At 51.2% G+C, this 16,382-nt stretch overlaps 1 protein-coding gene and 1 long non-coding RNA gene across 4 annotated transcripts; one reads left to right on the top strand and one right to left on the bottom strand.

The window, feature by feature from the left end:
* Positions 1-2,942: 2,942 nt before the first annotated feature.
* Positions 2,943-13,737, top strand: CD40 (CD40 molecule). Of its 3 annotated transcripts, XM_044927583.2 has the most exons (10): positions 2,987-3,098; positions 4,386-4,497; positions 6,497-6,575; positions 6,900-7,025; positions 7,297-7,443; positions 7,824-7,917; positions 10,729-10,790; positions 12,475-12,573; positions 12,667-12,695; positions 13,158-13,737. In XM_044927583.2, exons 2-10 carry the CDS (start codon positions 4,459-4,461, stop codon positions 13,323-13,325), a joined length of 843 nt encoding a protein of 280 aa, XP_044783518.1. In that variant the 5' UTR covers positions 2,987-3,098; positions 4,386-4,458; the 3' UTR covers positions 13,326-13,737. The 3 variants fall into 3 exon arrangements, with proteins under 3 accessions (XP_025119132.2, XP_025119131.2, XP_044783518.1); XM_025263347.3 differs by lacking the exon at positions 4,386-4,497 and having other exon boundaries at positions 2,943-3,098; positions 12,475-12,561; XM_025263346.3 differs by lacking the exon at positions 4,386-4,497 and having other exon boundaries at positions 2,943-3,098.
* Positions 3,482-6,971, bottom strand: LOC123329145. The gene is made up of 2 exons (XR_006544346.1): positions 6,833-6,971; positions 3,482-3,636 (listed from the first exon to the last, which is right to left on the bottom strand). It is a non-coding gene; the product is annotated as an uncharacterized LOC123329145 (long non-coding RNA).
* Positions 13,738-16,382: the final 2,645 nt, after the last annotated feature.

Raw genomic sequence — 16,382 nt, 5'->3', positions numbered from 1 at the left:
GTCTCCTCGGAATATGCATATACTAAAATATCTTCTCTTTATCTCATCTGGTCTTCGCCCCATGGGGCCACCCGGAGGCTACTATTTATTCTTTCACACATTAATTTAAGCTGCTTTAATTGCTGCTATGATATGTTTTATATAATATAATTAATGTTTAATCCTGTGTACTTGCTTCCCAAGGCAGTTTTGTGAAGGGCCCAATTTTAGAATCAAGCAAATAAAGAATAAGTAATGGCTTAAGTTATTATAGTAACGCCCCCCTCCACCGCCCCCCTAGGAATGAAAATGGTGCTTGTGTTTTTCAAAGTGGGTTAAAAAGGGAAAAGATATTTTAATGTTGTCTCTATCCCAGGCATGCTTGTGTGACTTTCATGAAATTCCCTGGTCTCTGATTTCAAGTGTTCTGGGACTACGGGTATCAACTTGAGGTCTGTGTTGAAACTACCAGCTTAGTACCCCCTTTCTGATGGAGACTGTGCTTAGAATAAGAAGTTATCAAACCCACTCACTTATTTATTCATTCAGCAAACGTGTTGGTGCCCAGGACTGGGACAGATTCAGTCCTGCCCTCAAAGAGCTCACCATCAAGTGGGGCCAGGCATATGGGTTGAGAATTCAGCATATTAATGCTGTGGGAACATGGGAGCAGGGGCGAAGGTGGGGTGCAGTATCTACTTGTGTCTCGGGGAGTTAAGAGGAGGTTTATCTAAAGAGAAGGTAAAATTTAAACTCATTCGAGGAAGGAGAAGGAAGGAAGAAAACAACAAGACAGAAGAAAGAAACAACTGTGCCTTTGGAAAGTGAGGGAAAGCCGAGGCTGCTTGAAGCCAGCATGCATGGTAGGACACGGCAGGGTGTGAGCGTGGGAAGAGAGGGTGGGGCTGAGTGGAGACTCAGCTGCGCCAGGAGAAGGAGTTTGGACCATCCTCAGATGAGAGTCTCTTGTTCAGGAAGGAGATCAAACCAGTCAATACTAAATGAAATCAACCCTGAACATATATTGGAAGGATTGATGCTGAAGCTGTAGCTCCAATACTTTGGCCACTTGATGTGAAAAGCCGACGCTGGAAAAGACAAAGGAGGCAAAGGAGAAGGGGTGACAGAGGATGAGATGATCAGATAGTATCACCGACTTAATGGACATGAATTTGAGCAAACTCTGGAAGATAGTGGAGGACAGAGGAACCTGATGTGCTACAGTCCATGGGGTTGCAGAGAGTTGGACAAGACTCAGTGACTGAACAACAACAACAGGGTCTCAGTTCAGTTCAGTCGCTCAGTCGTGTCCAACTCTTTGCGACCCCATGAATTGCAGAACACCATGCCTCCCTGTCCATCACCAACTCCCGGAGTTCACTCAGACTCACGTCCATTGAGTTAGTGATGCCATCCAGCCATCTCATCCGCTGTCGTCCCCTTCTCCTCCTGCCCCCAATCCCTCCCAGCATCAGAGTCTTTTCCAATGAGTCAACTCTTCGCATGAGGTGGCCAAAGTACTGGAGTTTCAGCTTCAGCAACATTCCTTCCAAAGAAATCCCAGGGCTGATCTCCTTCAGAATGGACTGGTTGGATCTCCTTGCAGTCCAAGGGACTCTCAAGAGTCTTCTCCAAGGGTACAGAGCAGGGCAAAAAGGTTTTTAAGCAGTGAAGTGCCCCCATCAGACCAGATCCTACAAACAGAATTGCGACAATGTGCACAATGAGAGAGAGAGATAGGGCTCAGAGTTACCCGGAACATAGCAGAGACTCAACAAATACTTAACTGAATGAGTGAGGCTGTTGTGTTGTGACAGCCCAGGTGAAAGATGCCGAGCCTCTGAATTAAAGCTGTGGCAGAGGGGATAGAAGAGAGGGGATGGATCCTGAAGGTAGAATCTACAGGTCTGCAAATGTGCCCTTTGCAGCAGAAGCCAGGAGAATGGGGTTAGCAGCTCTCTCCCGTCCTCTCTGCTCTGTGCAGTTTGGCCTTTTGACCCTGCCCAGAAACTCAGAGCTTGGAGAGTCATCACCCCAAACACCCTCTAGTTCAAGCTCCTTAGGTTTCACTGAAGCACACCGAGGCTCAAGGACACCCAGCCCATCAGAAGCGGAGCCTAGGCCAGAACCCAGGTGTTCCCTGCTGCCGAGCAGAGTGTTAATACTGGTTCAGGAAAGGCTTGGAGGGTCTGAACTGGGGAAATAATCGCTACAAGGACGTGTGCTTCTGTAGAACTAGGGGGTCTCCAGTCTCCTAAGATTCTCAAGGGGTCCTGCGAGCCCACGAAAGACTGGTCTAGTCTAAGTGCCTGTTTTCACGTGGCGGAAAGAAACTGGAATGGAATAGAGTCTGGTGGGGACTGCACACATGGATGGATGAATGGATGGGATGGGGGAGGGGGCGCGCTGGGACGCGGCGCCCACGCGAGGGAATTTCCTTTGAAAGACAGCGAAACTGTAAGTTGGGAAACTCTTTTCCTTGAAAGGCCCCCGCCCCCGCCCCCCAACCCTCCTTCCACTACCCAGCCGTGGCCTTCCCGTTTTCTGGGAACTTCCTTAGGCCTCTCCATCCGCGGCGTTCGACACTTTCGGTTCCGCCGGGATTGCCGGAGGTGGCGGGGAAGAACGGGGCAGGGTGGGGGAGTCTTCTCAACACTCATAGGGATCTCTTTCCACTCCCTTCGCCTCTCTCCCAACTCCTCATCCCCATCCCCAGAAAGCGGCTGTCTCCCTCCTGCTGGGCCTTTGTAGTCCTAGAGTGCGCGGGGGTTGGGGGGGGGTCCCATGAAGAGCTCTCCTTGGAACCACGCTTTCCCCTCTTCTCCCCGCTTCCTTCCCCAAGCGCGTCCCTAAACTCCTTGGGGAATTAGACTCCCCGGGAATGTCCTGGGGGAAATCCCAGGGAGGTGTGTCTCCGGGAGCTCCGCCCCTCCGCTAGCGAGGCTGGCTGCGATTGGTCCCCGAAGACCCCGCTTCTTTCCTGGGCGGGCTCCCGGGCCGGGACAGGGGAACTGGAAGCGGCCAAGTCCCGGCGCGCTCTCCTCCGGCCGCCGGGTTCTCACCTCGCCATGGTTCGTTTGCCACTGCAGTGTCTCTTCTGGGGCTTCTTTCTGACCGCCGTAAGTTGAAATTCCGTTCCGACCAGAGGCGGGAATTTGAGATTAGAGAGTAGGGAATGGGAAAAGAAGCGATACTTCGGGCAGGGAACCTTCTGAGCTGATTTTGGGGTGGGGGTGTGGAAGCTGGGTAGGGTACCCGGGGTCAGCTGAATGAGATGGGCTGTTTCTCTCTCCTCCCGGGCAGGATGGGGGTCCCAGGTGGCCCACAGAGGGCGCCTAGTGGGGTCGCCGCAGGAAAAGCCTAGGCAGCGCAGATGAGGTTGGGGGTTTCGGCAGCCTTAAGCCTTTATCTGGTCAAAAAACTGTAGAGTCTGGGTCTGCCTCGAAGGCTGGCCCCAAAGAGGCGGTGAGGGGTTTCAGAAGTGAGAAGGAAGGCCAGCCAAGGGAAGGGGCGGGTCTAGCCGGTTTCCTGTCTCTTTCCCAATGTGGATAGATGCCAGCCTCTGTGAGTGGTTATCACCTCCTTGCCAGCTGGGGTGGCCTTCTTCCAGGACATCTTGCGGGAGCAAGGGATGAGGGCAGTGGCCCAGGTGCTTCTCTGAGAAGGCAAGGAGCTTTTAACGTTCCCACTCCAGAACCAAATCCTGGTGATCCTCCCCAACCCCCAACATAGGAGGAATACCCAAGGCTGTGTCCCTGCCTCCTGAATTTAAGATGACATAGGGGACTCTCGGGGGAACTGAACAGTTCATGGGACCATGAAAGGGCTGGGAGACCAGCAGGGGTTTCTCCAGGTACCCCAGAAGGGCTCAGATATGCCCAACCAAGCATATCTCCGGGATTTTCAGAGTTCCACACTTGACTCGCTTCTAGTTTAAATGTATTTTTGTAGTTCCTCATTCTGGAGGCTGGGAATCCCCCAAGTACCTGACACTGTCATCCCCACCCCTCTGGTCTCCCCCTAACTTTCAAGGGCTGTACTTTCTGGCATGAAGGCAGGGCAGGAATGACCCATGAAGTAGGGGGTCAGCAGCAAGGGGAGAGATGCTGTGGGGAAGCTGCTCTGGCCCCAGCACTTTCATTTTCACTGTAAGCAGTGGCTCTTAGGGAGAAAGGAGGCAGGAAGGGGGCTCTTGGAGGAGAAGTGGAGGAAAAGCCAGTGGGGATAGGGTGAAAGGTGGTCTGGGCTTCTCAAGAGCAAAGTCCCAGTTTTAGCTCCAGGTGGAGACTAGGCTGTGACAACAATATCTGAGGTTATTTACTGAGAGTTTCCTGTGTGTCAGGCTCTGAGCAAAATACTTTACATGCATTCTTGGTCTGATTTCTTCCAACTCCCCCATTATACAGATGAGCAAACTGAGGCTCAGAGAGAGAAAATGGCTTGCCCCAATCCACTTAGCTAGATGGAACCTGCTGATAAATGTACATCTGCCTGATTTCTGAGCCAGCCTCTCAGATGGTGAGAGTTTCCAAGCCTTGGTCCTGAGCTACCACATGTCAGAAGGGTTGAAACTATGAAGTGGGAACTGGGGATTCGACACATTTTCAGAGGAAGGGCTATATTTCTCATATGTTTGAAAATGGCATAGAGGACTTTTATTGCTCTGGGAGTGTGGGGGGAAGGTCCATGGGCTTGTGGGGAGAACGTTCATGGGATGGTGTGTTGTGATGTGATGGTGGGAGCAGTGACCTTTGCTGTTTCCTTCCCTGCTTGGGATAAGATACACTTCTGTAAGTAATTCGCCACCCCCACCCCCCACCTCCCCCCCCGGCCCCGAGTTGAAGGAGAACCACCAATTAGGTAGGTTCCTGGTAGCCAGGGTGCTGGGCAACCCAGCAGATACTTATGTATGTATGATAATTAAAAGTGCCATTTAATGAGCACCTCCTATGTTCTGGACACTATACCAGGCCATATGCATCCATTCTTTCTCATCTTCACAACCTAATCTGTGCATGCATGCATTCTAAATTGCTTCAGTTGACTCTTTGTGACACCATGGATTGTAGCCCGCCAGGCTCCTCTGTCCATGGGATTCTCCAGGCAAGAAAACTGGAGTGAGTTGCCATATCCTCCTCCAGAGGGTCTTCCTGACCCAGGGATCAAACCCATGTCTCTTATGTCTCCTGTATTGGGAGGCGGGTTCTTAACCACCAGAGCCACCTAGGAAGTCCTAATTTGTGGGGCAGGCATTATCTCTCCCATTTTAGAGTTGTAGAAACTGAGGGTAAGAGAAGCAAAATAACTAGTTAAGTGTTACAAAGTCAAGACTGGAGCTTTATGCTGTTTGACCCTTAAAACTGTTCTTTTCACCGGCTGTTCCCAGGGTGTGAGATGATTTTAGAGAGCATGCGGTCGCTGCTGTTCAGTTGCTAAGTCATGTCAACTCTTCTGCAACCCCATGCGGATGTAGAATTAACAACACAAATCCACTTTGCAGTTCTAGTTAAAATCCTTTTCATTTTTTCAAGAAGGAAGTCGCTGGAGCTAGAATATAGTTAATACCTCTCAAATGCCTTGCTAATCCTCCTTTTAAAACAAAAATCAGGAGCAGGCCTGGGGTAGAGGGCTGTCAGTAAGCAAAGCAATCAGCTATGGTTTAATGACATTGTTTTGTTTCTGTTGAATTTATTTTTAGGGTTGCCTTTTATTTATGAGAAGTGATACTAGTTTTGTTCTCATGGCAATGCTATGAGGTTTACCTTGAAAATAAATGTATTTAAATGAACAAGAAGTCATGAATAGCATGGGTGGTACCTGGATGTAGTGACAATGATGCAGGTGAGACCCACGTTGATGGAGAGAGGGAGTATTGAGACCTGAGTTCTCATTCGGATTCTATCACTGCGTGACCTTGGGCAAGTGAATCAGCCTTTCTGGTCCCCAGTCTCACCACGTGTGAAGTGAAAGAGTTGGATTTTATGCTTCCAGCTGCTCCATCCTGTATTTCGTGAGGGAGGGGTTGGATGATCAGATGATGAGAGGTTGGAGGGAGAAAACATGATGAGGCTCGGAAAGGGGAAGAGGGTGGGGAGCAAAAGAATAGAAGGAAGAGGCCACATGCTAAATATAGCCCCCATTTGGACTAGGACCAGCTGGAGTCAGCCAGCTTCAGGACTCCAGGGTAGATGCTGGAGTCCTCATGTGCTCTTGGGTTGCTGGGGAGAGGAAAGACTCAGCCCTCAAGCCAAAAGGAAGCTTTAGTTCAATGAATATTGTGAGTTAACAGCGCAATTACTTTGTAAAATATCAGAATGATTCTCTGGGTACCTTTGTCATCATACTAGTTGGCGGTTTAGTTAAAAACAAATGCAACATATAACACACAGGCCCCGTTTTTCTGCTTTGTACTTCCACTTTGGTTCTAACCTCTGTCCTGGCTGATTTGCACCTGTCTGCCAAGGAGGCTACATCTGAGATTTCAAGATCCCTTCAAATCACCCAATTCTTTTTTTAGGTCCACCCAGAACCAGCCACTGCTTGCGGAGAGAAGCAATACCCACTGAACAGTCTTTGCTGTGATTTGTGCCCGCCGGGTGAGACGCCGACCCTCTAGCCCCACGTGGGACCTGTCTTGGTCTGCTGGCACATGCAGATCTCATGTGTCAACTATAAGCTTGTGTCTTAAATGACCCCTGGGATTCCCTGTCCCTGCCCCAGGATGTTCTGAGTTTCCTCTCTGCCGACCCAGAACTAGGGTTCTTATCTCTTCTGCGTCCTATACCAGAGTGTGAAGGCTGGAAGGGTCTGGGACTGCCCTCTTTGAACCCCCCTCCCTAAAGCCCAGCCTTACCGCTTTTCAATTAAGTGTCTGACTCATTGGGTTGCCTGGAGTGCCCTCATTTCCGGATGTTTTCCAGGACAGAAACTGGTGAACGACTGCACAGAGGTCAGCAAAACAGAATGCCAGTCCTGCGGTAAAGGCGAATTCCTGTCCACCTGGAACAGAGAGAAATACTGTCACGAGCACAGATACTGCAACCCCAGTGCGTGGGCTGCGGGGGAAGGGGGCCCTTGGGAGTCAGGCTGATATTCCAGCTCATTCCTGACAGTACAGCCATCCTGGCTTTTTTTTTTTTAATAGCCAGGGTCTGTTCTGATTGGTTAGAGTCTGGGTTGTCTTGGTTGTTACCTAATTTGATTGCTGTCCCTGCTAGGAAGAGGGTCTAAAAGAAAAGAACAGGAAATATGAAGATCAGGGGCCCTTGGATCACGGCCGGTAAGGGGTTCCCATCCTTCCTTCCTGTCTCTGCGCAGACCTAGGGCTCCGGATCCAGAGCGAGGGCACCTTGAATACAGATACCACTTGTGTATGTGTTGAAGGCCAACACTGTACCAGTCACACCTGCGAAAGTTGCACGGCCCACAGCTTGTGTCTCCCTGGCTTCGGGGTCAAGCAGATCGGTAAGTGGCCTGTCTGGGAATCAGTTCTACAGGCAGGAGAGAGGAGGCAAGGGCCCAGGGAGAGGGGCTGGGCAGCGGGCACTCCGCCCCAGAGGCGGAGAGACCAGCCTACGTTGATATCTCCACCATAGTGGGTTGGAAATGGAACCTTTGCCTCTGCCTCCCACTGTGGGCATCAGCCTTGGCCCACTGTGGGCATGGGGCTCAGGAGGGCCGTGGGGGAAGCCTCCCTAGGGGCTGCCTGCAGCAAGGGAAGGTATGTGCTGCGGGGAGAAGTGCTTTGAAGCAGGATGCTCGTCTGGTCCTGCCTGCCCACCGGTCCCCCTGACAGCCAGACAGGGGGTCCACTGTAATGATTAATGCCTCCTCTTCCCCCTCAGCTACAGGGGTTTTGGATACCATCTGTGAACCCTGCCCGGTCGGCTTCTTCTCCAATGTGTCATCTGCTTTTGAAAAGTGTCACCGTTGGACAAGGTATAAGGACTTATCCCTTGTGTTTCCTGCCCCAAGAGGGGCATGGGACCTGCTTCCCTTCTCTCTGGCCACCAGTCCTTCGGTCCCCGCTCCCCATGTCCACACACACTCACACACCTCTAGAATGTCTCGAGGGACCCCCACGGCCAACCAGACAGACACTTTCGGCATTTCCTGTCTGCTCTCTCTGGGTGGTAATGGACACGGCTGCTCTCTGATCTTTGGTGAAATTCTCCCTCCGGGGGGGGGGTACAGTGACACCTCTTTTCCTTTCCTTGTACCCCTCTCAGCCCCTCCTTCCTCCTCCTGAACTGGTTTTCTAGGCCTTTGTTCTAGGCTCTAGTCTCCCTTCACTTTGCCCACCTCCCCTGGACCATCTTTTCCACATCCGTGGCTTTGGCTACAGATCGTTCCCCATCACCATCTGTCTAGATTTGTCTCCTAGGTCCCAGACTGTCGTATGTATCTGCCGAGGGAAGCCTCCTCGGAGGTGAGCCATGGGCACCTGCCTGCTCCCTTCACCCGCTGTGATGGGCACAAACATGCCTCTGGGCACCTGTTGCAGGGTCCCCCTCTGTCTCCCCCAGTCAGTCACTAAGTCCTGTCTGTCTAACCTTCCAAATGTTTGGGGACTCTTCCTCCTTCTCTCTGATCTCCCCTGTCACCACCTTAGTTTGGACCTCACCACAGTGGTCTGGCCGATGCTGTAGCCTCCTCACTGGCCTCCCTGCCTCGATCCTCTCCCTTTCAGCTGGCTCTCCATCCCTTTGCCAAAGTAAGCTTTCCACCGTTCTCTCCGGAGCATGGCACTCCCTGTTGAAAATGCCCCGTGGCTCTCTGCGCCTTTGGGATGAAACCCCAACTCCTTTGCACAGCCTCCGACCTCCCAGCTCCATCTCGTGATCTCTTCGTGACATCATGTTGCTTGCAATTCCCTCAACACACTGTTTGTTCTCTTGCATTAAACGCTTCTGCCTGGAATACACTTAAGCACACGCCTGATTAAGTTTTTTTTTACGTTTAATTTGAAAAAATGAGTAAGACAGGCCTGAGTACAGAAGGCATAAAAGGGCCAATAGTGATACGTCCCCTTGCCGCCCTCAGCCATCCTGCAGCCACTGGACCACGCGTGTCCTTCTAGAGGTTCTCTGCACAAACAAACAAAGGCACACACATGCAAACAGATCTTTCACACAAATAGTGGCATCCCGTATATACTGTTTACTGTCTGCCTGTCTCCAGTAGGTGGCAAACTCCTGAACTATAGAGGCGCTCTTTTTCTCTTCCATGGATGTATCCCTTATGCTCCAAACAGCATCTGCTGCATAGTAGGTGCTCAATAAATCTTTACTGATAAATGTTGACTGAGAAAGGAAGGCACCTTGGTTTGGTAGAACCAGAACACTGGGTTCCAGACTCACTCAGCTTAGAAAGGGTATGACCCTGTGGGACTGTGACCCTCATCTGAGCTTTGGTGTCCTCATCTGGAAAATGAGAATGACCTTCATTTCACAAGGGTCAAGGAAAAGACATGTAAATGTGTTTCAAAAACTCTTAAGTACTCTTCTCATATATGTGCTTTCTTTGAAGCTTCTCTTTTTCCTTCGTTGGATGTTTTGTCCTTTGCGATATCCTTCTCTGTCCATCCCTTTCCATTCCTCCTGGGAACCACCTTGGTCCAAGTCTTCATCATCTAATGTTTGGCCACTGCTTTGGCAGTGGCCTCCTGGAAAGCCATTTTTCTGTCATTTCTCCACCTGGGAGATCTTTGGCCATTAAATCCTCTGGCAGCTTTAGTCATCTGGTTGGATGCTGACGTGACCCACCAGCTGAATCCAGCTGAAAACTTCATGGCTGATTAGTGATCTGGTTCTAAAGACTCAATTTTCCAGAGTTTCCTTATACCATCTGGCTCATCACCCACCTAATCCTTCATATCATGTTGTCCTGCTTAAAGAGAATATGTTGTTATTGTTGTTCAGTCGCTAAGTTGTGTCCGACTCCTCTGCAGCCCCACAGCCTGTAGCCCACCAGTCTCCTCTGTCCATGGGATTTCCCAGACAAGAATACTGGAGTGGGTTGCCATTTCCTTCTCCAGAGGATCTTCTCCACTCAGGGACTGAATCTGTGTCTCTTGCATTGCAGGTGGATTCTTTACCACTGAGCCACCTGGCACGCCCTACATATACTGATGTTCTAAATTTTACATCCCTCAAGGGCCCACTGAGATCTAACTTCCCCAGGGAAGTCTTTCTGGATGACTCTCAAACCAGAGATTCTCAACTGAGCAGTTTTCTCCCCCAGGGGACACGTGACAATATCTGGAGATATTTTGGTTCTCACGACTGAGGAGGAGGATGCTACTGGCCTCTAGAGGCCAGGGACGCTGCTAAACATCCTACGGTATTCAGGACAGTCGCCACCACAGAAGAAAAATTATGTGGCCCCCAGACATCAGTGGTGCCAAATTTGAGCAGCCCCCGCGTCCTTGCATTCCGGTCACTGTGGATTCTGCCTCCTTTCCCGGAACCATGCCCCGTTCACATGCACTTGGCACTCGTCAGAGGCTTTCCTACCCTCACTCCTTCACGGTTTACTGTTGTCTTTCCTCTGCACTCGCGAGTTCTGTATGAACAGTCCGTGTCATTCCCATAACAACCAGCACGGGAGAGCACGCATAACACATGCTCCGTGAACCTGCGCTTGTTGGTTGTTGGCCGTCTCCCTCTGGGGTTGGAAATCTCACGAGTGGGGAAACTTAGCATCTCTTTGTCTCTGTGTGTCTGCATGGGCACGCATATCTGTACACAGCTGTGAGAGAAAAGGCCTGGTGGAACAACATGTGGGGACGAACAAGACAGACGTTGTCTGCGGTAAGTCCTGGAGAGTGGGCCCCAGCGGACGGCTAAGAAGGTGGGGAGCTGAGGGGAGACTGGGGTACCCGGAAGCACTGGTGGGGTAAGAGGGAGGGGAGGCTAAAGCAAGAGGAGGAGGCAGTTTGGAACTGTGGCAACCTAGCTCTGCTGCTTATCTGTTGAGCCTGGGCAAGTCACTCCCACTCTCTGAGCCTCAGTTTCTTCATCTGTAAAATGGGACAATACCACCTCCCCTACTAGGGCAGTGTGAATCCCTGGCATGGGCTCAGGCATTTTGGAGGCGCTCCTCAGGGCTGTTCTGCCGCCCTGCACACTGAGGACCAGCATGTGTGACACTGTTTCCTCTCAGGGTCTCAGTTTTGTTTTTTTTTGGCCGTGCCACATGGCTTGCAGAATCTCAGTTCCCTGATCAAGGATTGAATCCCGGCCATAGCAGTGAAAGCCCGGAATCCTAACCTCTAGGCCACCAGGGACCTCAGTTTTGATTTTAGAATGAGGAGGTGACTTACAGCCCAGATCACAGACTCAAATAACTACAGAGATTAGGCAGGATCCAGTTAATGAGTGAAAAAGATCAGGGGTAAGAAAAAGACACTCTGCTTTTCCTTAAAATTCACTTTCCTCTTGGCAGGATTGGGACTGGGGTGAGGTGAGGGAGGCACTTGCCTTGGGCACAATATTTAAGGGGGCACCAGAAAAATGCTGTCATCAAGATAGATATTTGAGGCAATACTTAAAAAAAAATTACTGTGAAAACTCCACAACAAATAGAATAGCAACAGTTTAAATAAAGACAGGCTCCAACCCTGTATTTGCACAACCCAGCCTCACTTGCCTCACTGTAATCCCGACTCCAGTTCCAATAAAACTTTATTTGAAAACAGGTAGCTGGCCCATGGGCCAGAGTTTGCTGATATAATTTTTCAAAACATGACATTAAAATATGACTTATTTGGGGCTTCCCTGGCAGCCCAGTGGTTAAGACTCTGCACTTCCTATGCAGCAGACACAGGTTCGATCCCTGGCCAAGGAACTAAGATCCCATATGCTGTGTGGCATGGCCAAAAAACCCCCGACTTATCTTGATTACTGAGCTTTTGGGTGTTCCCTTCAGTTTTGTCCTGAGGCAGTGCTTCATTGGTCTTACTTTAGTCCTTACCACACCTCTGGTCTTTTTTTTTCCAGTTTCCCATGTAGAATAGAGACTTATGCACAAGAAACACTTTCCCTTCCTCTCCATCCTTCTATAACAAAGACGAGGGTGCAGATGTAAATGAGGCTGGGCCTCGGTATTGGACAAAGAGTAGGGAGGGGTGGGGAGTGTGGCCAGCTGGTAGCGGCAACTTTCACCACTCAGTTCTGGCCAATGAGTGGCAGGTGGGCTGCTGGCCCACTGGGGCTGGATCTTCCAAATTTGTAAAAGAAATCAGATACCTAAATTTTAAATGTGCAATCTCTTAATTTTAAAATGTTGGCAAATATTATAAATTAAACACACACACACACACACACACGCCAGTCACACTAAAGACATCTGTTGATCACATTTCTACTAGGGGCCATGTGTTTGAAATTTCTGATATAGATGAGCTTCGACACAGAAGGATTTGAGAGTCCAGCAAAGCACAGCAGCTTTGGGCAAAAGGTTGGGGAGCCATGGCTGAATTCTTACTCTCTCCAGGTTTCCAGAGTCGGATGAGGACCCTGGTGGTAATCCCCATCACGATGGGAGTCCTGTTTGCTGTCCTGTTGGTATCTGCCTGTATCAGTGAGTCCCCAGGTGGGGAGGTGATGGGGCAGGAGGGACAGTTGATGGGTCACCTGTTTCCTGATCTGGCCTTGCCGACTCCCCATCCTTTTTTTTTCTCTCTAGGGAACATAATCAAGAAGCAGCAGGCTAAGGTAAGTCACCCAGGGGAAGGTCTAAGACAGGAAAGAAAGACTGATTCATTGTTGCCTATATGGCAACAAAATTGAGGCAGGGCCAGTCCCCTCCCCCTCCTCTGGGCTTGGGGCTTCTCCCCTTTTGTCCTTTTCTCTTCTCCCAAGCTTACCTTCCCCCAGAGCTTCCCCAGCACCACTGGCAAAGTCTGCCATTCACTGTTCTTTCCTGGGACAGCCGCATCTTCCGAGCCTTGGTGTGGGGTCTAGGAGTGGGTGATAGAGGAACATTTCCTTAACCCGCGGTCTCCCCTTACGGAAGCTTCGTGACACCCTCGCTGTGGCCAGCAGGGGGCAGGGCGCACCCATGGAATCAGCACTGACCCTTGGTTTGGGAAAGGGAAAAGGGGCGAGGGGTGGGATGGCTTCCAGGGAAGCGCTCGGAAGTGTTGCTAGGGGCAACCCCAAGCCTTGTCTCCCCAGGCCCTGCACCCTACGGCTGAAAGGCAGGGTCCCGTGGAGACGATTGATCCGGAGGATTTTCCCGGCCCCCACCCGCCTCCTCCGGTGCAGGAGACCTTATGCTGGTGTCAGCCGGTCGCCCAGGAGGACGGCAAAGAGAGCCGCATCTCCGTGCAGGAGCGAGAATGAGGCTGCGGGCGCCCAGGAGCGTGGCAGACCGGGCCCATGGACAAGAACCTGGGGCTGCTGCTGCGGGGGAGGGCGACAGCCGCCCTCTGCCTGCACCCCTGCAGCCCAGAAACAGTTCACCTTGGGGCGCCTTTCACCCCAGCCCTGGAGCCCGGGCGCTCAGTCTCCCAACCTGCTTTTAACGATGGTAACAAAACTTTGGGGAGGACATACAATAATATCCACCAGACCTTCCACCCCAGCGAGCGGTTCATTGCTGACAGATGTCATTAGGTGGCTGCTCTGGGCCCAGGAGGCATATACATGGATATGCAGCGCAGTATTGTTTGTGACAGCGAGCAACTGGAAACTGCTTAACTGTCCATCACCAGGGGACTGGTTAAATAAAACTGTAATATATTTATGCAACAGATCTTGAAAACACTGTCATGGGGGAAAAAGTAGGTTGCAGAATGGTGGGCACAGCAACTTTTTTTTTAAAGCGTGTAACCCAAATCAGGAGGCTCAGTGCTAAAGCATCTGCCTCCCAATGCAGGAGATGCAAGAGATGCGGGTTCAATCCCTGGGAAGAACCCCTGAAGGAGGAAATGGCAACCCGCTCACTCCAGTGTTCTTGCCTGGAGAAGTCCATGGACAGAGGAGCTCGGTGGGTTACAGTCCATGGGGTTGCAAAGAGTGGGACATGACTGAGCATGCACACACATCCCAAAACAATATGATGTATCACCTACAGATACATATATAAACACAGAGTGTTATATATGTGGTATAAATGGGGGTCCTGGAAGGACACACAGTTAGGGAAGAAGGGTCCAGGGGAGGGTTGGTTAAAGAAAGATTTGACTTTCCCATAATGCCTCATTTTTTCCCCCCCAAAGAAGAGTGAATTCACACACTGCTTATGTAATTAAAAAGTCATCAAACATGTAAAAAGAAAAGCGGGGGTGGACACGCTGGGTGACATGAGCTGCTTCACATGCTGTCAGGCTCTCAGAATTAGAGTGCTTTCTGAGCGTAAATAAGAAAAGTCCCCAGGCCACGGCCTCTCCAGGGTGGGTTCTATGTGCCCTCACATTTGGCACCCTGTTTGCAAAGGGGTTTCCCCGTGTGATTCACATTCTCGACAATAGCCTTTGGGGCAGGCAGAGCCGGCATCCCCCTACGTCTTTATCGGAGGTGGAAAAGGAGGCCCAGAGAGGTAATTTATAGTCACACAGCAGTTCAGAGTGGTCCCCCTCAGAGCGCCCCTTCCTGGTCCTGGGCTGCTTTTTCCAGCCCTGCTTGCTCTTTGGAGCCTACATCTGTGGCCCCTTCCCAGGGAGCTCCTGGGCTCCCCACCTCCTTTGACATCCCAAATGCCATAGGATCCTCTGACGGCTTCTCGGTCAGATGGTGCCTGCTTCCCCCTAAGCAGTATCTGGGGATAAAAATAAACCGTCCTGTTCTCTTTTCCTGCTGTGCCAACTGAGGGGGAGCCTAGCCAGGAGGAGCAGCAGATGGAGTGGGAGCAGAGGGGAGGGGAGGGGGGAGGTTGTAGGGCAAGAAGGAGAAGGAAGGGGATTGCAAAGCTCCAGCACAAAGACTCCTGCTGAAGATGGGGCTGGGCTGGTTTAACCCAGGGATCCACCCCCCCTACCTCTCCCACTGGGAGAAGCTGCTTTGGATTTCCCAACCTGTCTTGCTGCCTGGAGGGTGGGGGTGGAGAGGGCTTGTCCCCATTGGAGGCTGTGAGGGCAGCTGGGAGCCAGGAGAGGGGCACCTGGCTTGGCAACATTCCCAGGAGAGAACCATTTGGAGGCACCAGGGGGAGCCGTCTGGTTCAGAAAGCAGGGCAAAGTGGTGGAGGTGAGGGGTGGGGGGAGGGGAGCCCTTGGCCCTCACCTTTATCCTCTGCCGAGAGTCCAGGGAAGCCCTGGTGACTCAGTGGTAAAGAATCTGCCTGTCAAGCAGGAGACGAAGGTTTGATCCCTGGGTCAGGAAGATCTGCTGGAGAAGGAAATGTATTCTTGCCCAGGAAATCTTGTGGACAGAGGACCCTGGAGGGTTACAGTCCATGGGGTTGCAAAAGAGCTGGGGCTAAAACAACAACAGAGTCTAAATGCTAATGCTACTTCTGTACAGGACGGTAAGGCAGAAAGAGACTAAAGACCCAAGTCTGCCACCTATTGTCTGTGTGACCTCGGGTAGGTCACGCTCACTTTTTAGGGTCTCAGTTTGATCATCTGGCAAATGGAGGCAATACAATGGGCAGATGCTACGCATGCCTCCTTCCATGTATCCTAGTCACTGGTTCTCAGTCTTGAGCATGTATCAGAACCACCTATAAGACCTGTCACTAATAAAAGACAGATTGCTGGGCTCCGCCGCCCATGTTTCTGATTCAGTATCTTTGGGATGCGGCCCAAGACTGTGCAATTCTACAGGTTTCCCAGGTGATGCTTCAGGTCCCGGGGTCACACTTTGAGAACGAACACCCTTGGCATTCACATTTCTTGCTGAGCAGTCGATTTCCTCTTGCAAGCACTCGGGGCTTTCCCTGGTTTTCAAAACAGGCTTGGTGCAGGTGTAGGGCAGGTAAGATGCAGCTGGGTGAGCAAATGCCCTGAATGTGTGCATGCGTGCTCAGTCACACCAGTCGTGTCTGACTCTTTGCGACCCCGTGGACTGTAGCCTGCCAGGCTCCTCTGTCCATGGGACCCTCCAGGCAAGAATACTACAGTGGGTTGCTGTGGCCCTCCTCCAGGAGATCTTCCTGACCCAGGGATTTAACCTGCATCTCTTACATAATGCCCTGAATACTCTCAAACAAATAGAAGTGAAAGTTGGAGGATAAATGCCCCAGCCTCCTTGCCCTTGGGAGGGACAAATCTGAGGTGTGTTCTGTGCTGTCTCCTGGGTTCCCTAGAGGGCTCGATCCACAGATGCCCTCTGCATGGGCTTCTTTTCTTTTCTGTCTCATGTCCCACAGCCCCACTGGTGCCTCTTGGGTTCAACTCTCCAAAAAACTACCTGCATGCCTTCCTCGTTGCAGAGTCTGCTTTTGGAGAAGTCCCCTCC

The sequence above is a fragment of the Bubalus bubalis genome, chromosome 14, assembly GCF_019923935.1.
Source record: "Bubalus bubalis isolate 160015118507 breed Murrah chromosome 14, NDDB_SH_1, whole genome shotgun sequence".
Taxonomy (NCBI): Eukaryota; Metazoa; Chordata; class Mammalia; order Artiodactyla; family Bovidae; genus Bubalus; species Bubalus bubalis.
Note: the sequence above shows the minus strand (reverse complement) of the source record. Positions and strands in the feature narration are given on the sequence as shown.